General features: G+C 51.6%; 5 protein-coding genes across 5 annotated transcripts; 3 read left to right on the forward strand and 2 right to left on the reverse strand.

The window, feature by feature from the left end:
• Window positions 1-64: 64 nt before the first annotated feature.
• AYO20_00149 (hypothetical protein) lies at window positions 65-13,074 on the forward strand (the record flags this gene model as incomplete). The annotated part of the gene is made up of 3 exons (XM_022638460.1): window positions 65-347; window positions 398-4,557; window positions 4,606-13,074. 3 exons carry the CDS (start codon window positions 65-67, stop codon window positions 13,072-13,074), a joined length of 12,912 nt encoding a protein of 4,303 aa, XP_022505425.1.
• Window positions 13,075-13,741: 667 nt separating this feature from the next.
• Window positions 13,742-18,898, forward strand: AYO20_00150 (hypothetical protein; the record flags this gene model as incomplete). The annotated part of the gene is made up of 2 exons (XM_022638461.1): window positions 13,742-17,398; window positions 17,456-18,898. 2 exons carry the CDS (start codon window positions 13,742-13,744, stop codon window positions 18,896-18,898), a joined length of 5,100 nt encoding a protein of 1,699 aa, XP_022505426.1.
• A 480-nt stretch (window positions 18,899-19,378) lies between these two features.
• Window positions 19,379-24,031, reverse strand: AYO20_00151 (hypothetical protein; the record flags this gene model as incomplete). The annotated part of the gene is made up of 1 exon (XM_022638462.1): window positions 19,379-24,031. The coding sequence occupies one exon, from the start codon at window positions 24,029-24,031 to the stop codon at window positions 19,379-19,381; it is 4,653 nt and encodes a 1,550-aa protein (XP_022505427.1).
• A 690-nt stretch (window positions 24,032-24,721) lies between these two features.
• AYO20_00152 (hypothetical protein) lies at window positions 24,722-25,380 on the forward strand (the record flags this gene model as incomplete). The annotated part of the gene is made up of 2 exons (XM_022638463.1): window positions 24,722-24,848; window positions 24,905-25,380. The coding sequence occupies 2 exons, from the start codon at window positions 24,722-24,724 to the stop codon at window positions 25,378-25,380; spliced, it is 603 nt and encodes a 200-aa protein (XP_022505428.1).
• A 95-nt stretch (window positions 25,381-25,475) lies between these two features.
• Window positions 25,476-26,966, reverse strand: AYO20_00153 (hypothetical protein; the record flags this gene model as incomplete). Its single annotated transcript, XM_022638464.1, has 1 exon — window positions 25,476-26,966. The coding sequence occupies one exon, from the start codon at window positions 26,964-26,966 to the stop codon at window positions 25,476-25,478; it is 1,491 nt and encodes a 496-aa protein (XP_022505429.1).
• Between the last annotated feature and the right edge of the window lie 252 nt (window positions 26,967-27,218).

Here is a 27,218-nt window from a genome sequence, read left to right on the forward strand (position 1 = left end):
ATATGCCGGCAAATGTCTCAGTCGTCGAATCTCTTCTTCTGTCAGATCGATAAATCCATCCCCTATGGATGTCCTCTCGACTAGCACTCCCAACGGGGATCCCGGACCTACAGCGATATTAGAGCCCGTGGATCCCCTCGACGTCCTCGAACATATTGCGAATCTGATTGAGACTACACTGGGTGCTGCCAGGAGAGAGCTCGAAGCAGTTGGCAGCCTTTTGTCCAAAGCCAGCCGTCCCGAATCCCTCAATAAGTGTGCTCGATTTGCCACAGATCCTCAGATTACTCTCTATGCGCAAAAGGATGTTCAGGAAGAACTGGTTAATGGTCACGATGACACCCCAAGTCAGTAATGAATCGGAGCCTAAAGGTAAACACTGCTAATCCATTAGCAGAAATCGAGCATCGATATACCCTTTCATCCGAGTTGTCCCCTGCACAAACGACTGTTGCCACGATCGCCTTTTTGAAACTCTCCGGCCCTCTCGATGCACGGAAATCGATAGCCAGTCAGATTCAAGTCTTCAATCTCCCGGGCTCCTACAACATTGGTGGTGAAGCAAACACTGGCGGAGACGTTATCTCACCCTATGAAGTGGTCTACTCGCTCCTACACAACGTTCTCAGCCCATACTTTGAGGCGTACACCCGGCAGCATGGCTCCATCAACCGAAACTGGTATGACCCCCAGGCGAAAGGGGGTATTCCTGGTGCGAAGAGAAGGATTGCGGAATTGGAAATGAGTCTCCTGCACCTGCAGCAAAACACCGATATCCCAATGATACACTTGCCCATGCATGAAGTGGTGATGGGAGCCGTACAAAATGCCGAAGCACAAGGATTGTCCCCTTCTGTGCAATTGATTCCGGCTCACGTCCTTGAGAATACCACCGTTCTGAACAGCATCCAAAACCATGTGATTGGGTGGATCAAGTCAATACAGAATGTCACCAAACTGACCAAAGATGTCAAGGATGCGACACCCGCACAGACCTCTGCCGCGCAGGAAATCAATTTCTGGTTATCATTGGAGGCTTCTTTGAATAAATTAGTGGAAGAAATAAGTCTCGACCATGTCCGTTTGACGTTGGAGATTCTCAAGAAAGCCAAGCGGCAACAGGCGGTTGTCAGTTTTGAAACCGACACCGGCTGGAGAGACGCCCTCGAAGTCGTGCGGAACTACAACACGCTCATGAGGGACTTTCCCCTGGATGAATTGTCTTCTGCAACGTCATTCCAGAAACTGGCAGAAGCTCTTGTCCTAATCTTCAATCATCTGAACAAGAAATGGAGGGTGTGCAACTACCCCATCCGCCGAGCACTCAGGCTAGTGGAGGGTATCTCGGAAGATATGAACGCTCAGATTCTTCGTCTGCTTCAAGGCCGCTCGATCATGTCACTCAGCTGGGACGAGTTTACCGACCTAATGAACTCAGTCAACCTGGTCTGGGAGACTTGGGATGATCAGATGAAAAGTTTCACAGCTGTTGCCCGGGAGATTACAAGGCGCAAAAACACCGACTTTGTGCCCGTGAAGATAGTTCCTCGACACGCTCAAACTCAAGAACGACTGCGGTACGTCTACCGCTTTCGGAACGACCACGAACAGCTGCGTCGGACGATAATCAACGTTCTTGGAACCAAAACCCACACAACGGACTCGACTCGACCAGCCGATGATGGTGGAGCTGCTATCATCGAGGAACTAGGAGATGTGGATGCCGTTGAGGAAGTTGCCGGAGCCTATGACATTGTCCGCCATGTGGATGTGTTAGATGTGTCTCCGAAGGGGACAGAGATTTGGGTGCAGGCTGAAATGCAGTATACTGAGCGCACATCTCGGGTGGAGGATTCAATCATCACTAGGCTCAGAGATCGGTTAGGCAAAGCGAAGACGGCAAACGAGATGTTTCGAGTGTTTGAGAAATTCAACGCTCTATTGGTCCGCCCCAAGGTTCGGGGCGCTATCGCCGCATATCAGACCCAGCTTCTGGACAATGTCAAGAACGCTATTGCTTCCCTCCACGAACGATTCAAACAGCAGTACGGTGGCTCCGAAGCACAGATGATGGCTCAACTTCGCGACATCCCTCCTGTAGCAGGGGCAATCCTGTGGGTCCGTCAAATCGAAGCACAGTTGAACAACTATATGTCCAAGGTTCAAGCGGTACTAGGAGAAGACTGGATGCTACATACCGACGGGGAGAAGCTGGAAGCGGAGAGCAATCTGTTTCGCAAGAAGCTTACAACCAGGGATATCTATGAGGCATGGCTTAGGGATGTCCAGGCGAGGGACATCTCTGTCACCGGCAGACTATTCTCTATTTCTCGGAGTCGTACAGCTAATGGTGCCATGGAGCTCATTGTGAACTTTGACAATCATGCCATTTCCCTGTTCAAGGAGGTCAGAAATCTGAGTTGGCTGAACTACCAAATTCCACATCGGATAGCAACAACCGCCAAGCAAGCTCAGCGTGTATATCCATACGCTTTGAGCCTTATGGAGAGCGTTGCAGGGTACTTTTCCGCAGTCCGAGCCATTCAAGAAATGCCCAACATTGCACCTCTGATGGCCGGGTATGAGAAGGAAGTGCAGAGCCTCTTTGCCACCGGCATCAAACTCCGCTGGGACTCTTTCATTCACTCTTATGAACTCCACATCAAAGGGAAAGCGACTACAAATGACTCGGCTCATGTGCAGTACGTCCGTGATTTGGCTACAGCGGTCACAACTCTGCAAAGCAAGACTGCGACTGTGCGAAGCCTCGACCAAAGCATCCAGGTTGCTCTTTCTGAGATGAAGAGCTGCCCCTATACAGCCAAGAATTTCCAGGCCCAAATGGACATCATCCAGAATGCTGTGGACAAGATGAATCTCGAGAACTATTCAAATCTCTCTAATTGGGTCTCGCAGCTGAACTCGCAGTTGCGCCACATCTTCGAGGAACGACTACGAGCTGCTCTCAGGTACTGGATTACTTCTTTCACCTCCACAGACGAACAATACCCAGTCTCAGAGGAGTCAATCCATCATGTTCAGTTTCCCCTTACACAAATTGAGATCATGATGAATAATCAGACAGTTTTCGTCGATCCTCCTCTCAACTTTGTCAAGGCTTCATGGGTGCTCCAGCTAGAAGACTGGTTGGAAGTCTTGTGTCACTTGCCTCAGGTCAGAGCTTCTCGATACTCGGTGACTGCAGATATCGGTTCACCGCAAGCATCGCCTTCATTCACAGATCTACCGCTGCAGAATGTTGAGGTTCTGCAGGCCGCCTACAACGCCATCGACACCAGGATCGAAAATATGGCGGTTTACCTCGAGGAGTGGTACACCTACCAGAATCTGTGGGATCTCCGGAGCGATCAGTTACATGAAACCCTGGGTGATGATCTCGCTCAATGGCACCAGCTACTACAAGAAGTTCGACATGCACGTTCAACATTTGACACCTCCGAGGGACGCAAGAGCTTCGGCAGTGTGGTGTTTGATTATGAGCAGGTCCAATCGAAGATTACACAGAAATATGATCAATGGCAATATGAGATAACCAGCAAATTTGGCGGCATTCTCGGCAATCGTATGGCCGAAGTGTACACTGATATGAAACGATCACGCCTCGAGCTCGAAAATCATTCCTTAGAGGCGTCATCCACTGCACAAGCTGTTGCATTCATCACCATTGTCCAACAGTGCAGACGAAATGCTATAATATGGGGCCCTGAAGTCGACATCTTCAGACAAGGCCAGACAACCCTTTCAAGACAGCGGTACAATTTTGCCAGTGACTGGCTTTCTGCAAACCAAGTGAGCGACGAATGGGATGCTTTCGAAGAGATATTGAATCGCAAAAGCAAGATTGTTGAAGATCAGACGGATGCGCTGCGGGCCAACATCATTGCAGAAGACCGCGTTATCGGCAGCCGCATAGCTGATGTGGTTGCTCAGTGGACGGAGGAGAAGCCGGTTTCCGGAACAATTCCACCTGCAGAAGCTGCTGAGCTCTTGCGTGTCTACCAAACTCGTATGGAGAAGTTGCAAGCGGAAGCTGAAACTGTCTCGAGAGCGAAAGAAGCCCTTGCGCTGCCATCTTCTCGAGATGATTCTTTGACTGCCGCCTTGGAAGAAGTGAACGATTTCAAGTCTGTCTGGTCCGCCCTGTCTACGATATGGGAAAGCATCAACGAGCTCCGAGAGATGCTATGGACTAGCTTACAACCACGAAAGCTTCGTCAATCATTGGACGGATTAGTGAAGATGACGAAAGAGATGCCCAGTCGAATGCGGCAATATGCAGCTTTTGAGCATGTCCAGACGGTTCTCCGCCAGTTGATCAAAGCAAACCCGCTGCTGAATGACCTCAAGTCGGATGCCATTCGAGAAAGACATTGGCTAAAGATCTACAAAGCGTTGAAGCCAAACAAGAGATATTCTGAGGTGTCGATGACTCTCGGGGACGTTTGGGATCTTCAGTTAATCACCAGCGAAGCAACTATCCGGGACATCATCGTCCAGGCAAGAGGAGAGCTCGCCCTCGAAGAGTTTGTTAGACAAGTAAGAGAGACTTGGCAAAGCTACCCGCTTGATCTGGTGAATTATCAGAATAAGTGCCGGCTCATTCGGGGCTGGGATGACCTGTTCTCCAAATGCAGTGAGAATTTGAATTCCCTTCAAGCTATGCGGCACTCCCCATACTACAAAGAGTTTGAGGAAGAAGCCTCATCATGGGAGGACAAGCTAAATCGCGTCCACGTTCTGTTCGACATCTGGATCGATGTTCAAAGACAATGGGTTTACTTAGAAGGCGTCTTCACCGGAAACAACGATATCAAACACCTTCTACCCACCGAGTCCAGCCGATTCTCCAACATCAACACAGAATTTTCTGCAGTCATGAAGAAGGTCTATAAGTCTCCATTTGTCATGGATGTGCTTGCCATTCCTGGTGTACAGAAATCCTTGGAGCGACTGGCAGAACTCCTGACCAAGATCCAGAAGGCCTTGGGCGAGTACCTCGAACGGGAGCGAGTATCATTCCCTCGATTCTACTTTGTTGGTGATGAAGACCTGCTTGAGATCATTGGCAACAGCAATGATAGCAGCCGCGTCGCGAAGCATTTCAAGAAAATGTTTGCTGGGATATCTGGCGCCGAAGTCACCGATGACAACACGATCGCGGCCATTACTTCAAAGGAAGGCGAAGTCGTCAGGCTGAAGAAGGAGGTTTCTCTCATCAAACTCCCGAAAATCAACGATTGGCTTACAGCTCTCGACACCAATGTTAAGCAGACCTTGGCCGAATTACTCGCCGAAGCCGCCACTGCCTTCAGGCCGTTGTTTACTGCACCTGAACTAGATGTCAATCAATTCCAAGAGTACATGACGCGATTCCCGGCCCAGATAATGATCCTCGCCGCCCAAGTTGTATGGACCGAACTTGTTCAAGGAGCACTTGAAGGTGGTGGCCAAGAATTACCAAAGCTTCATGAGTATGAAGTCCGTCTGCTCGACGTTCTGGCGGAGAGCGTGTTGCAAGACCTCCCGGCCTTGACTCGCAAGAAATGCGAGCATTTCATTACCGAGGCTGTTCATCAACGAGATGTCATTGCAAAGCTCATGAAAGCGGAAGCAAATACACCGGGACACTATCTCTGGCTTCTGCAAATGCGGTATGTTTATGACCCCAATGCAGATCTAATGAGCCGCCTCCGCATCCAAATGGCGAATGCAGACTTGGATTACGGCTACGAATACCTTGGAGTGCCAGACCGCCTGGTTCGGACACCACTAACTGATCGATGCTTTTTGACACTTACACAAGCACTTTGCCAGCGACTCGGGGGTTCACCGTATGGTCCTGCGGGAACTGGGAAAACTGAGTCAGTCAAAGCCCTAGGACTTCAACTGGGGCGCTTCACTTTGGTGTTCTGCTGTGACGACACTTTCGACTTCCAAGCAATGGGCCGCATATTTCTAGGGCTTTGTCAAGTAGGGGCTTGGGGATGTTTCGACGAATTCAACCGTCTGGAAGAAAGAATCCTCTCGGCTGTGTCGCAACAGATCCAAAATATTCAGATTGGTCTCAAAAACACCACCAACGAGCAGAAGGCACAAATCGACCTGGTGGGCCGTCGCTTCAAAGTCAACCCAAATTCTGGCTTGTTTATCACAATGAATCCTGGTTATGCTGGCCGTTCTAACCTGCCGGATAACCTGAAGAAGCTCTTTAGAAGTGTCGCAATGTCAAAGCCAGACAAGGAGTTAATCGCTGAGGTCATGCTTTTCTCGCAGGGCTTCAAGCAAGCTAAACATATCTCGCACCAGGTCGTGCCCTTTTTCGATCACTGTGCACAGCGACTTTCGAAGCAACCACATTACGATTTCGGTCTGAGAGCACTGAAAAGTGTCCTCATTAGCTCTGGCGGTCTCAAGAGAGTGCGTATGCAAACTCCAGAGGGCCTTCCAGGAGATGAGAGTATCATTGAGCCGCAAATCATTGTGCAGAGCATTCGAGAAACAGTGTCTCCAAAATTGATCAAGCAAGACGTCGAAACCCTCATTGAAGTCCAGGCAGAAGATTTCCCTGGCGTGGAATATGTCCCTGCAAGCATGACCAAGCTGATGGAGGCAATCAAGCAAGTGATGCAAGAACAGCACCTCACAGAAAGCGAGGCTTGGATGACAAAGATTCTCCAGTTGTATCAAATTCAAAACATCCACCATGGTGTGATGATGGTTGGACAATCTGCCTCTGGTAAATCTGCCATCTGGAGAGTTCTGCTCCAAGCCTTGCAGAAAGTGGAGGGCATTGAAGGTGTGTATCATGTAATTGATCCGAAGGTCATGTCAAAGGAAGCACTCTATGGCAGTCTCGACAGCACCACGCGGGAGTGGACCGACGGCTTGTTCACCGCCATCCTACGCAAAGTCGTTGACAACCTTCGTGGTGAGGACAGCAAGCGTCATTGGATCGTCTTTGACGGAGACGTCGATCCCGAATGGGTAGAAAACCTGAACAGCGTTCTTGACGACAACAAATTACTCACCCTGCCGAACGGTGAAAGACTGAACTTGCCACCAAATGTTCGAATCATGTTCGAAGTCGAGAGTCTCAAATATGCCACGCTTGCCACGGTCAGCCGTTGTGGCATGGTGTGGTTCTCCGACGACACAGTTAGCCCGTCCCTCATGATCGACCACTTTCTTCAGAAGCTCGCGGACCGAACGTTTGAGGACCTGGATGATGAGATTAAAGCAGCTGGCCTCAGTACGAAAGCTCAAGAGACACAGCGGGACGTGGTCGAGACCCTGAAAGGCTTGATGCAGCGCGATGATTTTCTTCTAAAAGCACTGTCATCAGCGGCAGGCCACAAGCATATCATGGAGTTTACTACAGCCAGGGCGCTCGGCAGTCTGTTCAGTCTGCTGGCTAAAGGATGCCGCACCATCCTGGAGTACAACATGAATCATCCTGAGTTTCCCCTGGATTCGGAGCAGACAGAGGCTTTCATCTCGAAGAAGCTTCTATTGGCAATTGTCTGGAGTTTCGTGGGCGATGCATCTCTCAGCATCCGTAAGAACTTCGGAGACTTCCTGTCCTCGATGACGAACGTCGACTTACCCACCCTTGACAGCTCTACTTCGCTCATCGATTACGACGTGACCCTGCCCCATGCCCAATGGGTACCATGGCAGGCTCAAGTCCCGACGGTTGACTTGAACACGCATTCAATTACCCAGACTGATGTTATCATTCCTACGGTCGATACTGTCCGCCATGAGGACGTACTGTATTCGTGGTTATCGGAACACAAACCTTTGATGCTGTGTGGTCCACCTGGTTCTGGTAAAACAATGACTCTCTTCAGTGCCCTCCGCAAACTACCCGATATGGAGGTTGTTGGTCTCAACTTCTCAAGTGCAACGCAGCCAGAGCTTGTCATCAAAACATTTGAGCAATACTGCGAGTACAAAAAGACCCTCAATGGGATGGTACTGTCCCCCACCCAACTGGGCCGGTGGTTGGTCATTTTCTGCGACGAGATCAATCTTCCCGCCCCTGATAAATACGGAACTCAGCGCGCTATCAGTTTCCTGCGACAGCTCGTGGAACAAAATGGGTTTTGGCGCCCTACTGACAGAGTCTGGGTCACCTTGGAGCGTATTCAATTCGTCGGCGCCTGCAACCCACCAGAAGATGTAGGGCGTCATCCCATGGGTGACAGATTCCTGAGACACGCGCCCGTGGTCATGGTTGACTATCCCGGCGAGGTCTCCTTGGCCCAGATTTATGGCACCTTCAACAATGCGGTTCTCAAGGTGGTGCCATCACTGCGAGGATTTGCGGAGGCGCTAACACACGCCATGGTTGAGTTCTACCTGAAGTCTCAAGCTAGATTTACGCCGGACATCCAGCCTCACTATGTTTACTCACCTCGAGAACTGACCCGATGGGTCCGCGGCATATATGAGGCTATAGCCCCTCTTGAACACCTCTCCCTGGAGGGGCTGATTCGAATCTGGGCGCACGAAGCATTGCGGTTGTTCCAAGATCGACTCGTTGAACAAGAGGAGCGGGACTGGACTTCTGATATGATACGACAGACCGCCCTAGAACACTTTCCAACTGCCGACATTGACCAAGCTCTACAGGGGCCAATCCTGTTCTCTAATTGGCTTTCGAAGAACTATGTCTCTGTTGAGCAAGAACAATTACGTGAGTTTGTCAAGGCACGCCTCAAGACATTTTGCGAGGAAGAGGTCGATGTCCCTCTAGTTCTGTTCAATGATGTCCTCGAGCATGCTCTGCGCATCGACCGTGTCTTCCGACAACCGCAGGGCCATCTCATCCTAATAGGCACCAGCGGTAGTGGCAAGACCACCTTGTCCAGGTTTGTAGCCTGGATGAATGGTTTGACCATCTTCCAGATCAAGGTTCATGGGCGATATTCAGCAGAAGACTTCGATGACGATTTGAGGGGTGTTCTCCGCGCGTGTGGCTGCAGAGGCCAAAAGATTTGCTTCATCATGGACGAATCAAATGTCCTGGACTCTGGTTTCCTAGAGCGAATGAATACTTTGCTTGCCAACGGAGAAGTACCTGGTCTGTTTGAGGGAGATGAGTATTCTGCTCTTATGACAGCCTGCAAGGAAGGCGCTCAACGACAAGGTCTTCTCCTGGATTCGCAAGAAGAGCTTTACAAGTGGTTCACCCAGCAGATTGTGCGCAATCTACACGTCGTGTTCACAATGAACCCCCCACAGGATGGTCTCTCCTCCAAGGCAGCTACTAGCCCTGCCTTGTTCAACAGATGTGTTCTCAACTGGATGGGCGATTGGTCAGATCAAGCGCTCTTCCAAGTCGGCTACGAACTGACACACTCGATCGACCTTGACAAGCCAAGTTTCTCCGCCCCTGACAGTATTCCTGTCGCATATCGTGGTCTATCGCTCCCTGCCTCGCACCGCGACACTATTATCAATGCAATGGTGCACATACACTACTCGGTACAGAAGACCAACGAACGGTTGGAGCGGCAGCAGGGCATCGTTACTTATCTTACTCCTCGGCATTATCTGGATTTCGTTACGCAATTTCGCAAACTCTTCAGGGAAAAGCGTGAAGATCTGGAAGAACAACAACGACATCTCAATGTCGGTCTCGATAAGCTTCGAGATACAGTCGATAAAGTACGAGACTTGAGAGCCAGCTTGGACCAGAAGAAGCGTCAGCTGGAGCTAAAGGATGCCGAGGCGAATGAAAAACTCCAACGAATGGTTGCAGATCAGCGAACTGCGGAGTCTCAGAAAACCACCTCCATTGAGATACAAACAGAGCTGGAGAAACAAGAGAAAGAAATCGCGAGCCGGAAGGAGATTGTGTTAGAAGACCTAGCCAAGGCGGAACCCGCGGTCATTGAAGCGCAGCGAAGCGTCAGCAACATTAAGAGACAACATCTCACTGAGGTGAGATCGATGGCCAATCCTCCATCTGGTGTCAAGCTTGCTCTGGAATCGGTTTGCACCCTACTTGGTCACAAAGTCGATAATTGGAAGGCCATTCAAACTGTTGTTCGACGAGACGATTTCATTGCAAACATCGTCAACTACGACAATGAAAAAGATATGACACCAAGCTTACGGCAGAAGATGCGGCACGACTTCCTGTCCAACGATGACTTTACATTCGAGAAGGTTAACCGTGCAAGCAAAGCATGTGGACCTCTGGTACAATGGGTGGAAGCCCAGGTCAATTACTCTGAGATTCTTGACCGCGTGGGACCTTTGCGAGCGGAAGTAGAGCAACTTGAGGACAAAGCTCTCCAAACCAAGGCAGAGGCCAAAGCCATTGAGAACAGGATCCTCAAGCTGGAGGAGAGCATTGCAACCTACAAGACGGAATATGCTGCCCTGATCAGTGAAACCCAAGCAATCAAGAGCGAAATGGCACGAGTCCAGACGAAGGTAGACCGCAGTCTACGTCTGCTCGACAGTCTATCTTCCGAGCGTGTCAGATGGGAGGCAGCCAGTAAGTCTTTTGAGACGCAAATCCAGACCCTGGTTGGAGACGTGGTCATTGCATCGGCATTCCTGGCGTATGGAGGTCTCTATGACCAACAGTTCAGAAAGACCATGGTCGATGATTGGATGCATCACATGTCGCAGTCTGGCATTTCTTGCAAGACTGATGGCTCAGTCCTTGGATACTTGTCGTCTGCTGACGAGCGACTGCAATGGCAGCGCCACTCTTTGCCAGCTGATGACTTGTGCATGGAGAATGCCATCATGCTCAAGCGCTTCAACCGATATCCATTGATCATCGACCCACCCGGCAGGGTGACGGAATTCTTGAAACAAGAGCATCAAGGGCGGAAGCTGACAGTGACAAGCTTCTTGGATGACGCCTTCACCAAGCAACTTGAAAGTGCTTTGCGTTTTGGCAATCCGATTCTGATTCAAGACGCCGAATATCTGGATCCTATATTAACGCATGTCTTGAACAAGGAATACCAGAAGACTGGTGGACGAGTGCTTATCCAACTGGGCAAACAAGAGATCGACTTTTCAGAGCACTTCCAATTATATCTATCCACTCGGGACCCTTCAGCAGCCTTCGCCCCTGATGTTTGCAGCAGGACTACCTTCATCAACTTCACCGTTACCCGCAGCAGCTTGCGAACACAGTCTTTGAACGAGGTTCTCAAAGCCGAGCGTCCAGATGTCGACAAGCGAAGAACCAACTTGGTCAAAATGCAAGGAGAGTTTGACACAAACCTGCGGCAACTGGAAAAGAGACTTTTGCAAGCTCTCAACGAATCTCGGGGCAATATTCTTGATGATGACAATGTCATTCAAACTCTCGAAACGCTCAAAAAGGAGGCCGCGGTCATCACAAAGAAGGTGGCAGAAACGGAGGGAGTCATGGCAGAATTCGAGCGTATTACACAAGGCTACAGCCACATTGCCAACGCCTGCAGTGCCATTTTTGCCTTGTTGGAGCAGCTTCACCACCTCAATCATGGGTATCGGTTCTCGCTGCCATACTTCATCGACATATTCAACTCAGTCCTCCATAACAACCCACATCTTGCCAACAAGACAAATCATGAAGAACGTGGCGAGATCATCCTGAAGGACATATTTGTTGAGACTTATCGACGAACGGCACTATCTCTGTTGCAAAAGGACCGCATCACACTGGCAATGCTGTTGGTCCGCGCCTCCCCATACAGCTTTGATCGATCTGCCATGGAATTGATATTAGAAGACCGACCGCACTCCCGGGGCACTGTACCCACTGACACTCGTGCTGAGGACGTGGTGGCAGCTGTCAAGCGAATTCCCGTTTTCAACAGCGACATGATCGACCCCTCAAGCAAGAGTTGGTTGCATTTTCTCTCGGCGGAGCGTGCAGAGCACTGTGTTCCCACCATTTGGAACGATACCGACAGCGTGATTGATCAAAACCTCTACAAATTGCTCCTTGTGAAGCTGGTCCGACCGGACAGGTTTTTGCCCGCAGCTCAAACACTAGTCGCAGGTGTTTTTGGACCCGAAATCTTCCAGGGTACCGATGACCTAGCAACGATTGTCAACCAAGTCAATTCCTCAATCCCGATTGCACTCTGCTCCAACCCCGGGTTTGACGCAAGCTACAAAGTCGATGCCCTTGTGGAGAAGCAGAATGCAAACTGCGCCAATGTTGCGATGGGCTCTGATGAAAGCGTTGCAAGTGCTGACAAGGCCATCACCAGTGCCGCCGCAAATGGTACATGGGTTTTGATCAAGAATGTCCATCTCGCGCCTCAATGGCTACAGACTCTAGAGAAGCGCCTCTCGGCACTCAAGCCGCATAACGACTTCAGATTGTTCCTCTCCATGGAGTCAAGCCCCAAAATACCCGTTAACCTGCTCCAAGCCTCCAGAACGCTCGTCTATGAGCAACCAGCGGGCATGAGAGCAAATATGAAAGACACACTGACTGTGGTATCCGACCGAGGCACCCGAACACCTGTCGAGAAGGGCCGGCTTTACCTTCTTCTCTGCTTCCTTCATGCCGTACTTCAAGAGCGACTCAGATATGCCCCAACGCTCGGTTGGAAAGGACTTTGGGAATTCAACGATAGTGATTACGAGTGCTGCGCTTTTATTATCGACGTCTGGATTGATGCAATCGCTCAAGGAAGATCGAATATCGCACCTGTCAAATTACCTTGGGATCTACTTCGAAACTTGATTACCGAGATGTACGGTGGAAAGATCGATGATGAAGGCGACTTCTCATTGCTCAGTGAGATTGTCCGCAAAGTTTTCGACCCTGCAGCATATGAAAGTGACCATGAACTGGTTTCCGCTCCCAACGAGGGCCAGGCACTCAAAGTTCCTTCTGGGACGACTATCCGCGACTTCATGGGCTGGGTGGAGCAGTTACCTGAGCGAGAGCCCCCGGCGTATCTAGGTCTACCTGCAAACGCGGAGAAACTATTACTGATGGGCCAAGGAAGAGAAACAATTGGCAACCTTGCCAGGATTACGGATTTACTTGAGGAAGGAGAGCAGACCTTGTCGTAGGAGCATGGCAACCTTTGAGTCGGCAATTTGGAAAACTGTTGGGCTGAGGTTTGATTTTCATGAAACAGAAGATTGTTTCAATCATGACCATAGAGTGTCGCTGTCCACATGGACGATTTTCTCCTTTGTTCGAAACGAAACTGGTGTTCGCTTCGTTCATTGCAGCCGCTATTATTGAGCGCATGGCGAGAGGCGTTTGGAGGTTACGGTTTCGGGTATACCCTGTGTCGTTCTGCCGCGCTGCGGTTTCTTGTCGTAGATAGATTCCATGAAGACACTTACTTATTACATATTTTTCCCTCCCTCGTGCTAGGCATTTGATGAATAGAAGGTTGAGATTAGTATAGTCGAACAAGGCACCACTTCCACGAGGCTGAATATCACGTGGCTATCCATCCCCGGAAAACCTTCCCAGGCTGAACTGCGGACACTTCATTCAATGTTAAGGCTGCGGGGAGATGAAGATCGAATACACCAGGTGGCCACATCTGGTCAGGTATATACGTTTCTGCTGGAGACTAGTGCAGAAGCCTTGAGCTGAGAATCTTGCATCAATCCGGCAGCAAAACTCGAGAGGAACGCCGAGAACGCAGACGTGAGACAGCCAGGATGAACTCCTCACGCCCATAACTCCGACATCTGGAACTCCTCCAACAACGAGCCCGCCATGGCTGCAGTCGATGATACTCGGCGCGGCCATGATGTACACCGACCCAGTGTCGCGATACCTCAGCCTCTTCCTTCACAACCACAGACCATGACACCAATTGCGCTTGATATGGCCTCTGATCGAACACCGGCGATTTCAATCGACCCAATTGCACTCATTACGCAGGAATGCATAACGATCACGTCTGCCATGCGGAAGCATGCCCGCTGGGCGCAGTCTTCGGTGTCAGCAATTCTGGGGGGAGGGGCCACAAGATTGCAAGAGAAGGACTTTCTACGCTCATCCTCGCAGAGTCGCCGGAGCAGCAAAGCGCCTGTGATACTAGATCCTGGCATGGCCAGGCTGAACGTGCCCAACACCTCGGACGATGAAAACTCCAGCTTGGCCAGTCGATGGGGTCTGCGCGGCCGGAAGGGCAAGAGTCTGCAGGATAACCCCTTGCTGACCGCGTTTGCACGTCTGAGAAGAGATCTGGCTGGCTGTCGAGATGTGACAGCCGTGGATGCTCCCGAATTACTGCACCCTTTTCTACAGGTCATACGCAGTTCTTCGACGAGCGCCGCGATTACTAGTCTGGCGGTGATTTCGATCACAAAGTTCTTCGCATACAACATTATCACGGTCAGATCACCACGAATCTCGCAGGGGATGCACCTTCTCAGTGCGGCCATCACCCACTGCCGATTCGAAGCCAGTGACACCGCGGCGGATGAGGTCGTCCTGCTGCGTATCCTGAGGCTCATGGAGTTGATCATATCCAGACCGGAAGGCCAGCTGCTCGGTGACGAGAGTATCTGCGAGATGATGAGTACCGGTTTAAGCATGTGCTGTCAGTCGAGGCTTTCGGAGGTCCTTAGGAGGTCTGCCGAGATGGCCATGGTCACCATGTGTCAAGTGGTGTTTAGCAGATTGAAGTCGTTAAAGGTGGAAGAGATACCAAAGTCAAGGAGTCGGTCGAATACGAGAACAACTCTGCTTAGCGCTACCGAAGAACTGAAGATTGAACCCCCCATGACAGGCAGCGTCATGGGAAATGGTGAGCCAGAACGACCAAGCGTTGACGTTGACGGACGAACGAGTGTGGAAGGCGGTACTGGATCCAAGGTTTCCACGGAACCGCAGAATACGGCCGCGCCAGCGAAGGAAGATGAGTTTGACAACGTGGAACCATACGCCCTACCATCAATCAAAGAGCTCTTTCGCGTCCTCATTGATCTCCTTGATCCTCACGACAAAACACATACAGATGCAATGCGCATCATGGCCCTCAGAATCATTGACGTCGCCCTCGAGGTTTCGGGGCCTTCAATAGCGAAACAGCCTGTTTTGGCAGCACTAGTCCAGGATGACCTTTGCCGCCATTTATTCCAACTCGTTCGATCGGATAATATGGTCCTTCTGAACAGCTCTTTACGTGTCGCCGGGACATTGCTGGCCACATGTCGACGGCTGCTTAAGCTGCAGCAAGAGCTGTTCCTTTCATACTTGGTGGCTTGTCTGCATCCCCGTGTAGATATCCCCCAGGAGCCAGGAATTGATCCGTCGTTGTATGAGGGGGTACCTCAATCTCCCAAACTGGTGAAACCAGCACCGTCGCAGCCGAGCAGCGGTCGGTCAACCCCGGTGCCAATCAAGGACAGGCAGAAGCTGGGACTGGAAGGCGGTACTCGAAGGCCGGAGGCCAGAGAAGCGATGGTTGAAAGCATTGGCACCTTGGTCCGCATCCCTGGATTCATGGTGGAACTTTTTCTGAACTATGACTGCGAAGTCGACCGGCAGGACCTTTGTGAAGATATGGTGGGACTTTTGTCGCGGAATGCCTTCCCAGATTCTGCCACTTGGAGCACTACCAATGTGCCTCCACTATGTCTGGATTCGTTGTTGAGCTTCATCCAATTCATGGCCGAAAGGCTTGTCCACGAAACGCCAACATGGGCACGAGAACGGATAGACAAGCTGCGTCTGCAACGAGCGAGGAAAAAGATCATCAAAAGTGGTGCATCCAAGTTCAACGACGATCCCAAAGCAGGAGTGGCATATCTGGTAAGGAACGGCATCATAGAGAATCCAGATGATCCTTTTCAGGTGGCTCAGTTTTTGAAAGGCACCTCTCACGTCTCCAAAAAAGTGCTGGGAGAGTTTATCACCAAGAAATCCAATGAACCGCTGCTGGTAGCATTCATCGGGCTGTTTGATTTTGAGGACAAACGCATTGATGAGGCTCTTCGGGAAGTATTAGGATCTTTCCGCCTTCCTGGAGAGGCGGCACTTATCGAACGAATCGTCAACAATTTTACCGAAAAGTACTGCAGAACCGTCTCACCCGAGGAGATCGCAGACAAGGATGCCGCCTTCGTCCTGGCCTATGCGATTATCATGCTGAACACCGATCTTTACAATCCCAACGTTGCGAAGACACAGAAGCGGATGTCGTATGAGGATTTTGCGAGAAACCTGCGGGGGGTCAACGCAGGAAAGGACTTTTCGCCGGAACTGCTGCAGGACATCTACGAAGCCATCAAAGAGAACGAGATCATTCTCCCCGACGAGCACGAGAACAAACATGCCTTTGAATATGCCTGGAAGGAGCTCTTGCTGAAGACACACAACGCCGGATCTCTGGAGCTGTGCGATACCAATGCCTTCGACGCAGAAATGTTCAAGGCAACTTGGAAACCGATCGTGGCAACTCTGTGCTATGTCTTCATGTCAGCCTCCGATGATGCCGTTTTCTCTCGAGTCGTGGTTGGTTTCGATCAATGCGCCCAGATCGCGGCCAAATACGGAGTCACTGAGGCCTTTGACCGCATTGTCTACAGCGTCAGTCACATCAGCGGATTGGCAGCAGAAATTCCTCCTAGCACTTCGTTGAATACGGAAGTGCAGGTTGGAAAGAAGAGAATCATGGTCAGTGAAATGGCTGTCAGGCTTGGAAGAGACTTTCGAGCCCAGTTAGCGACCGTATTACTCTTCAGGATACTACAGGGTCATGAAGAAGCGGTGGGCGACACTTGGATTTACGTCGTGCGCATTCTAAGAAACCTGTTTGTCAACTCGCTCATCACGTTGCCAAAGTTTGAGCAAGATAGATTCGAAGGCCTTGGTTCGATCCCTCTGCACCCACCGTCACAAGTCATCGACCGAGATGGCCGACTGAGCGATAGCGGCATCTTCTCGACGTTTACGTCGTACCTCTCAAGCTATGCCGCTGACGATCCACCGGAGCCTTCGGAGGAAGAGCTCGAGAATACCCTTTCATGTGTTGACTGTGTGAAGGCCTGCCGGCCAGACACTGTCCTGCAGCATATGGCATCACTTCCTGCTTCGCAAATCAAATCCATTGTGTCGGCTCTGCTGTCTCAGATGGAAGAAATGTCACCAGTCGTGACTGTCAAACCTGAACGGCCCATGCCCGTCACCGTCAGGGTCAATGGCCACCGCATGCCCAAAGCCGGGCCCGAGTACGATCCTGGCTCGGTGTTTCTCCTCGAGCTTGCCACGCTGCTTACCCTGAGAGACGACAAAACCATCGCTGCAGCCGGAGAGCAACTTACAGGCGCCCTACAGAATGCGGTCAGAGATGCCTCGAATCTGCATCCTCTGGCTGCGTCGAGGGTTGTGCTTTACCTTCTGGAGTTGTTGCGGTATAGCTACGTAAGTCTGCCAGATAAGTTCATGTGAAGGCATCCTACTAACAAAAGGTTCTCATAGACCTACGACTTTATGCGTGCTCCTGTCGTTCTCCATGCCATATCAAGCTTCGATGACACTGTGCTTGACCGAACGGCGTCGACCATAATCCAGGGCTTCGCCAACGCCATTGGTACTTCGTCGGCCTTGCGCAACGAGATTACAAAATCTCCGGACTTTTGGTCGACGTTGCAGCGCCTCCATCAACACAAAACAGAGGCAGAGCGCGTATTTGACATTCTAGCACGCCTTTCCACCCCTTCCCCAACAAAGTCACAAGATCAGCAAGCTTTGACGGCAGATAACTTCGAATCCGCCATCTCCCTCGCAAACGACATTGCATCCGCCGGCTCAATCGGATCCATTCAAGAAAAACGCCGTGACTTCGCCGCGAAACATGGCCGGCAAGCCAAGCCTGCGAAACCCGAAGACATTGTGGTTGTTCAGCGGGCCACCAAAGCCGTGGGGCTGATCTATCAGTTGTCTGATCGTGTCCCGGGTCTCATTGATCAAAGCCATCTGGAGAGGAATGAAGCTTGGGCTGCATATTGGAGTCCGATCTTCCGAGCCCTATGTGCGCAGTGTGTCAACCCCTGTCGTGAAGTCAGACATCGTGCGTTGTCAGCCCTGCAACGCACGTTGCTCTCCGAGACTGTAGCAGACGAAAAAGGAACGGAGCAGGACCAACACACAGAATGGACGGCAATATTCGACGAGGTATTGTTCCCGCTTACGCTGAGGTTGCTGAAACCCGAGATATATCAGTTGGACCCGCCTGGGATGAATGAGACCCGAGCACATATGGGTGGCTTATTGTGCAAGGTCTTCCTGAGATATCTCGACAGGCTCAACGATATCCCACTTCTTCCTCAGAGCGAAGAAGAGGAGAGCGACGATGAAAAGGAACCTGAACGAGATGTCGACGAAGGACAGCAGAAGGCGACCACGGCAAAGGGCCAGGGCAATGGGAACAAAATGACCGATGTCTGGATCAAAACTCTTGAGCTTCTCGACCGCCTCATGAATGCCGGCACCGTGGTTGAGCACCAAGGTGACGCGCTCGCGGAGGCGGTTCGCGAAGGTGTGAAGAACACGCTTCTCGTCATGGACGGGGCGGGCTATCTCGGTCGCCAGGAACAGGCTGCGCTGGCCAGCCAAACTCCTCGCAGCCCACGTTCTCTGGACGAGAAGGGCGAGATCCAAATCTGGCCCGAGACGGTGAGGCGCTTGGATAGGTTCCTCCCGGGCCTGGTACAGGAACTGTTTCCTCCCGAGCACGATCCGGAAGACAGTGCCACCGCCACTGCTACTGCTACTGCTGACTCCGGCGGTGGTGATGGTGGTGGCGACGAAAATCGCAAACCCGGCCCGACGGTACAACCGGGCAACACCGCCGGGTCACGGCCGCAGACGCGAGACGGCCAAAAGGAGACCAAACAAGTAGCGAGGGAGGGAGAGAAGTGAATCGGCTCTACGGGTTCGTGTTCACGTAGATCTCTGAGATGAAGGAGAAGAAAGGGGCTGTTCTGGGCGAAGATATCTTAACTTTCTAGCTAAAATAGGTAAATTAAAATCTACCTCTCTACCTGACTGTCCTAGCAGGAATCAACCTGCAGAGTGGGGAAACAAGGGGGAGAGGAGAGGGAGGACATGAACACGCGGGGATTTATTTCATTGATTTTCATTCAACCTTTTATCTTCTCTTCTTTCCCTTACGATTTGTTGGAGACAGACTCATTATGAACAGCCTCACTTTGCAGATACAGGTTCCATGCGTCCAGCTAACTAGCTACCCTTGCCTCGGCGAGAGTCTTCTGCTTGTTTGCTTGCTTGTTTGATCTTTTTGTTCCCTTTCCCCAATCCGCAATTCGGTGGCACTTGTCACGCTGTGTGATCCGTTGCCTCTGCCCTCATTGCACGGCCAGGTATATGCCCCTATTCAATCTAACCATCGCACTCTGTAGTGTTGGTCCGTTTCCTCGCACAGTCGCAATTCCACCGACTCCGGAATTCGTCCCCTGTCAATGTGCCCAGCTCCTTCAGAGCCCTCTCGCTCGCTCGGACCTTGACGTATTTCGCTCCTCGTCCTTTGGCCACGGCCACCACATTCCTATGCACGATCCAAGCTGCGTGCATCACCACCCCAGACACAGCTTCATCGCCATTTGGTCCTCTCAATGTGTCGTCTGGGTCGTCGCCTTGTTTCTTGTCTCTCAAGGCGTCTGTGGTGGGCTCCACCGGACTTTCCCGGACAACGAGCGAACTCTTTCGACACTGGAATTTTTGGTCAACCAGACAACGGACGTACGTGGTTGGATGTCGATTTGCAAAGGTATCGTAGGCCTCGATATCCTCGAAGAACCATTTTACATGCTTCTCAAAGAAATTCTCAATCTCGCGATAGTCGAATCCAGAGTCGACGAGTACAGCGCCCAGATAACTCTCGACGAGGTCAGCCAGGACTTTTGGTACGTGGCCTTCAAATGCCCCTCGGGTCCAGAAATCGCGGTCCACGTCCTCCTCTTCGAAGGCATTCTGGACTTTGGATGCATAGCGGGCTATATCATCGTGAACACCGATGCTAGAAGCGTAGACCAGTTTGTGGAATCCTAGGACAACCGCCAACGCGGCGAGGAATTTGTTCGACACCATGGCCATTTTGTGCTCGGTCAACCATTGAGGACCACGAGTCGTATTTGTGGAAAATAACCACCACACGCATACCCAATCCAAGCAAGCGTCACCCAGAAATTCAAGGCGTTGAAGGTCTTGAACTGGTGAGAGCTGGTCCGAGGAATGAGTAAATGCCGACCGAGCGAGACGTGGCTGTTTGAAACGATAGCCGGTAGCTTCAAAGACTTTGTCCGCAATGTCATTTGCAATTGGGTCGTTCAACTCTGCTACCCACTGCGCCGGCTTGTAAATTGGGAGGATCTCTTTCCACGAGGCGATGGCGTGGTCTGGATGTTCTACGAGTGTAGTGATGGCCTTGATCCCGAGGTCGAACTTTTCCTCAGCAGGCAAGTGACGACTAGTCATGATGCATGCGCCGATAGTGGCTTCGCAGACATCAGCTATGGTCTTTTTTCCAAGCGCATGCTTGCGGTGCTTGTCATTCAGTTTGATGATCCGACCTTTCTCGAGCTCCAAGAATTCAGGGTACCAGGTGTCACGCCAATGCTCATCTGCAGAGCGGATGTAGCGAAAAAGTTCGTAGTGAGGAGAAGATGCAGTGTCATAAAGCCGTTGGTTGGAGAGCAAGTCCATCCGTTTACAATGCATTCCTTCTTCGTCACATGTGGTGCGGTTGAAGACTGTGATCGTGGTCATCATCTTGAGGAGGGCGTCGCCGATGAATTCCAGTCGTTCATAGTTCATAGCCGCTCCCAATTCCTTCCCGTCGAGCTGTGCTTCAATTTCAGCCTCATTCAGAGTTGGTAACTCGGTTTTATTCCTGTCACTCAGGGAACCACCCTCCTGAGTGAAAGCTTCCAAAGCAAGGTCGAGAGGCACCTGGCCAAGGTCAAGCTTCGCAAGAGCCTCCTGGGCGATCAAATATCCCTCCAATCGATGCAGGATCGAGGGCCACAGGAGACAAGCTTCGGCCACCGAGAACGAGATTCGACCCAATTCGAGCGGTTGAGGAGCGACATGGCATATGGCTTGCCGCGTTACATCTTTCCGGCATTTCTCCAAGAAATTGCGACCTGCTATGGCAACCTTAGCGACCAACACGGGCTGATTTGGATCGTACGTCCTGCCGGTTGACTGGGCATCTTTTCTCTTTACTTTCCATGTGCTGTCGGAGAATTCGATGATGCTGCTCTTTAATCTCTTCTGGACCGACATTGCACTTTCTGGAATAGGGTCCCAGATAGATTTTCCTGGCAAGACGTTCCCTGTGAAATAGCGGTATCTTCCGCTTCTTGGGTCAACGAGAAATGCATTGCACCATCTCTCGGTCTGCTTCTCTGCCTCTGCCGCGCTGATGGTCTTTTCCCAGCGCTGACGGTCTTCGAGTTGCCCCGCTAAAAGCCCGTCCATGTCAACAACAGACTCAAAAGTCTCCTTCAACTCTCCTTTTGCTGGAGGTGCTAGCCAGTAGCTCATTGAAGTCGATTTCTCAGCATAGACTTTGTTGAAAACGTCGTGGAACACACCGCGAAGAGTGAATTTCGTTAGTGCTTCGATCTGAGCCGGCGTCACTGCCACTGGGTCTCTGAGACGATTGAACTGGACCTGTTTCTCGATATCATCGTCTACAAAGGCAGGAAATGTGGGAATGTCTGGAAGTGGAGTGCGTGTTAGCAGCAGCAAGCCATCAGTGCACCAGGAGGGTGATTTTGGCCCAACGGAGACATGGGTGACAAAAAGCGTGGTTGGTAGCGTCGGCGAGGTGGCACCACTCTTAATCCAGAAATCCGGTTTTACCTTCCTGTCGTATTCGTACTTGTCGTGGGGGACGGCGGTTTTGGCATTGAAATTAGCTGGTTTCGCTTTGAAGAAGATGCTGTTGAGATATTCATCCACCAGTTGGGCTTTGCGCAACCTGAAAAGGCAATGCCAGGCCGCGGACCGCTTCGCGAGGGTTTTGTTTGTTCGCGCCTCACCTTTGGCGCCTTTGACGGCAGCGGTTCGCTCATCAGCCGTGGCAGGCAATATAACTTTATACCGAAACATGTTTTCTTCGACGTCGATCATCTCCTCATAGACCTCTGAAGAGACCGCACCCACCTTTCTCAGGGACTCGGCATACCGACTGAGGAGCAGGAGCGAATTCGAGTAGTTGACGAGGACACCAGCAGAGGTTTCGAAGCTGCGACAACTTGCATCGTTGGCCAGCATCTGCTTCAGTTTCGAGCCCTGACCCAACAGGCGATCGGGTGGAAGCTGTTGACAGAACCTCCTTATATAGTCATCTTGATCCAGAGCAAAATTGACCTCTGCTTCCTGGGACTGGTTGCCCTTTTCGACCATGTGAACAAAAATAGAGCCCTTCATCCGTGCCCGGCCACGGCTCTGCATGTACTGAATTGGTGTTTTATACAAATCAAACCTGATCACCAAGTTGCATTGAGGTATGTCAATGCCTTCTTCAGCGACACTGGTGGCAAAGATGATGTTGATGATTCCTCTGCGGAACTTCTCCATGACAGCCTCTTGGTCTTTCCACGAACCCCTGATATTCGACTCTGGTGTGACACCCATGAGGACGCCGGGTCGTAGGTTTGGGAGAGCAAGTGATTCGAACAGGCTACAAAGCAGAATTGCCGTCATCCGTTCCTCGACAAATACGATTGACCGAGTCGTAGCTTCACGGGCGAACCGATCCTTGAGTTCGCTATGAAGCTTCCTCACTTTGGGAGATAGATCACAATCCGAATCGACCTGTGGAGCCTCGAAGCGATGTTTTCGTATGATCGAGACGGCCTCGCCGATTGATTTCAAAGCTGCCACACGGCTCTCGTTGTCAGGCATCTCCATATAAGTCTGGGTTCGTTCAAACTTGCGAAGCATAACGGTGGATTCGTGCTCAGAGGTCGGAATAGCGTGTTGCCAGACTCTATCTGCAGCCCACGCGCCAAGTTTCCGGGAAGCTGTGTATGCGAAACGGAAGGTCGGCTGCAAGTCCTCCACCAAGCCGCATAGGGGCATGAGTTGTGAGTATAGAGGAGTTTCAAACTCAGCCTCTAGTGGAGGGTACATCCATATGACATCCTCGGCTCGAGGTGCAAAGTCAAAGACGGACAGGTCATTCGTGGTCACGATCTTGCTCTGCAATAGTGACTGCAAGTCCTCAGCAACTTTATCGATGTCCCGCCTCGAGTCGACAGGAGATGCCGTCATGCCGAAGATACGAGGTCTGTCACCTTTCCACTTGACATAGTAATCTCGAATGATTTTCGAGTACGGGTGGTTCTTCTTGCAGTGGTGGGCTTCGTCGAAGATCAGCAGTGAGATCTGACCCATTTTCAGGTTGGACCTCATGAGGCACGAGTCTAGCACCGAAGCTGTGCACACGACAACACTGTTTTCAGCAAAGATTCTGTCCCATTCAACCCTTTCCCACAGGTTGTCCGAGGCCTCGCCGAACAAGGGGATGACGTTCTGTGACAGGTTGATGGTGAGGAACCGGGCCTGTTGTCGAGCAAGGTGGACGCTGTTGACAAGGAAGAAGACGATCTTTGCTGATTTGCCGTGACTTCGATCGATCAGTTCTTGTTGCAGGTAATGTCTGATCAGTAACGCCGCAATGAGGGTTTTGCCACTCCCAGTGTCGAGGACAGCGATTACGTTCTCTTCCTTTGCCCTTTCAAACAGTTCTTGTTGATATTCACGGGCTCGGTCGATAATCGCGTCAGACCGTTCGTTCTTCGCATGGTTGGAGGTCAGGGTCTCGTCGTCGTTGTTGGCGTGAGCGAGGAGATAGTTGTTGAGAGTTGCCATGTTAGCCTCTCGCTCGGCATAGCCATCTAGATCGGTCGGCTCAGGGGGGAATTCGTCCTCGGAGTCTGTGAGGTCGGCTGGCTGAGACTGATCCAGATGATGCGTAGAGCTGTGGCCCTCCACGACGGCGAGTTCATCGGTTTGCGCCATCCTGTCGAGCGCGAAATGAGGTTTGAGGATGCAAGAGTCAAGGAGGAAATATGGCCGGAACCGATCTCCCCATGATAGATGGGAAGATGAAAAGTGAATTTTTCCAGGTGGTGAAGGAAGAAAAACACAGTGACAGAGAGTTGGGGATGAAGGGCAACGCGCAGGCAAGCAAACGAATTCACTACATGACTGGAAAATCGGGATGGGTTTGTCTACCCGATGCCTTCCTACCTCAATGCATCAAATCTATCGTTGTTGTAGTAGTAGTCACACTCCCCCTCTAACATGCACTATGTGGAAGGAAGGAAGGGGGAGCGCCCATCTCATAGATAAAGTCCTCTGGCCCATTGGTCACTAAGATGCCTCCTCTGTGCCAGGGATCATCCTAGTGCCTATGAGCCGCAATTTACGTCTACTCTGTCTATCTTTTCTTGCACTTTCAACCCAGTCCAGTTTGTCCACCATGGCGCGCACGCGAGCCAGAAAAAACGAAGGCAAAGCGCCGCATTTGTCGGCCAAACGCACTCCACCTTAGTTAGCCAGGGGCCCCTCGCGTGGGTCAAGGGCATTCCATCCCCTGCAATATTATGTCATTCCTCATTGTAACAAAGCCACCATACAAATCCACGCTGCGGGCCAAACCTCAATTCCAACCACGCTCACTAAATTCAGACGAAGTTCACAGCTGCAATGGGGGCTATCGTGGCCGCGTTCATTGCGGTTCTCGCTCTGGCCAGTGCTCATGGCTCTCATTCGCAAGAGGAGCTGGCCAATCCTGCGGAAGATTGGGCATTGTACCATATGCAGGAAGAACACCGTACGTGTTATCAATCGCGGGTCGAGTGGACATGGGTTTTTGACGGACATGCACAGATATCTCCAACTTCGATCCGGCCTCATTCTTTGCACTCCATGACTTCAACAACGATGGCGCGTGGACACCCGACGAAGTGCGCCGAACATATGGCCTGGACGACGAATCTTTGATAGCCACGCCCGCCGACGCGAAAGACAGAGCCGTTCTCAACGTCTTCAAACTCTTTGACCCTCATAGCACCGGCCTTATTACCCGTGACCAGTGGCTCGAGGGCATACGATCCGGCAAGAAACTCCCAGACTCTGGATTAGGCCCAGGCCATCACGGCGACGACGAATACGAGTATGAGATCCACCATTTTGAGAAATACCATGACGAGAACACGAGAGAGGAGGATCTGATCCATCCCGAAGATATAGAGCATTTCAAAAAACACGACATGAGGGAAGATGAGGAATATCGGATACTGAGAGAACAACAACAGAGCATTGTGGAGAGGAACATCCCGCTCAAATTTAGGAGACAGCCCTGAACTTTTGCGCAGGCGTTCCTGGCTGGCTACGTGATATGGAAATATCTGTAACAATAGACACAAAATGAAATTGGGGTGGAGGGGAAAAAAGAGATTCAGCCATTGGGTTTGATCTCGACATCGAATACGCAATGCATGACCCCAGGTGCGTAGGTCTTGACTTGTTCAACATGGACGCCGGACGCGGCGTAAGGGCGTCGGGCTTCTCGCTGTGCCAGTCCATCAATTTCTCTCACAATTCTTTCGCCTATCACGTCAATTTTCCGCATATCGACGTTCTCATGGACATGCAGCCATCCACCTGTTCCACCCTCACTCAGGCCTGTGACGATCTTAACAGCGTCCTCCCAACTCAATCGCGCCGAAGGAAGGAGACCGAGATTAGCATGTCTGATGTTGAGCCGTGACGCTGTCTCCCCTCCGTTGTAGCCAATCCTTTCATACTCACATTGCATCTCCTGCAAGATCTTCCGTGCCCACTTGTTGTCTCCGAGGAAGGCTACACATCTGACAATTGTGTCGGCCTCGCCTGAGCGATCGCCCCTGGCAATCTCCTCGACCATTCCCTTGATGCCTCCCGACCCCTGTAGGCTCCCCGTCTCATCAACCTGGAGTACCAAGCACCGCCATCCGTTTCCCTTGCATCCCCTCCTCAACCCCTCGATGCTCCACGGATTGATGTCCCAGCCATAGACCCGTCGCACGCCCTTTGACAGATAGCAAGAGGCAAAGTATCCGATGCCGACGTAGAAATCGACCACATCGACGAGGCCGAGCTGCCCGTGCAGTTCAGCAGTGGTAAGGCCCGGAAACCGGGATTGCAGGCCCAGAATCCGCGCCTTCTCGGAGACGTTCCCGCGGCTGAACATGGTGTACAGCGGTGCCCAGCACTGCACGATGCCGTGGTGCTGGGTCTGGGTCGCGCTCGTCCAGAAAGCGGCGTCAAAGTCCTCGGTCGAAGGGTGGAGGATCTTGCCTCGGTGCTGTCGCTCGTCGAGCACGGGTCCCCAGTCACCGTAAACCGGGACCAGGCCTGAGGGATGGCGGAGGACATTCTGTTCCCAGGTGGTAGCGCTCTGCGTCGTGACGGGACCGCGGAAGTTGATGGCGTCTTCGACATCCTCTTCATGCTCGACCTCGGCCGCGATGGGCGCATTGATTGCGATCCGCGAGATCCCCATTCCCTTGAACCCTTTCTCGGCGATGGATCGAAACAGCTCCGCCTTGTTGCACCCGTCAAGCGCGTCGTAGAATGCCGTCCATCGCGTATTCTGCGCAGTGAAGTTTGGCGGGAGGAGCAGGAGCGGCGGGTAGAGTGTATACCGCTTCGGCATGTCCGCGATAGCTAATGCTGCGAGCGGCGGGTCATCTCCTTCACCATGGCGAGGAGCTGGAACGAAAGTCGCGTTGTCGTCTGTGGCAGTCGCAGGATCAATGCGACAACGACGACCTTGCCATTCTGTGTAGAACGCTGAAATACCCCGGACCAGTGGATTGTTCGGGGTCTTGTCTTTCCTCTGCTTGGGTTTACCCTCTTGTTGCGACTGGTGATGTTGGTGCTGGTGCTGTGGTCGAGGTCTCGTCATTTCTGCCGTTGGCAACCCTTCCTAAAGGCTAGTATCTCCTCACGCTCAGGTCGTGGTGCCAATCAATGGCCCAATCTCAAGCCTCGAGCCGGAGGCTGAGATCCCAATCGAGGTAATTGTCTGTACACATTACATATAGCCTCATAGGTTCATGGAATCAAAAATCATCACGGCAGGGCCCGTACAGAACGAGGATCCCGGAAAGTTTGCAGTTTGTCCGTTCATGAAGACGTTTGAGAAAGACGGTAGAAA

Source organism: Fonsecaea nubica (genome assembly GCF_001646965.1).
Source record: "Fonsecaea nubica strain CBS 269.64 chromosome Unknown Scaff1, whole genome shotgun sequence".
NCBI classification, from domain to species: domain Eukaryota; kingdom Fungi; phylum Ascomycota; class Eurotiomycetes; order Chaetothyriales; family Herpotrichiellaceae; genus Fonsecaea; species Fonsecaea nubica.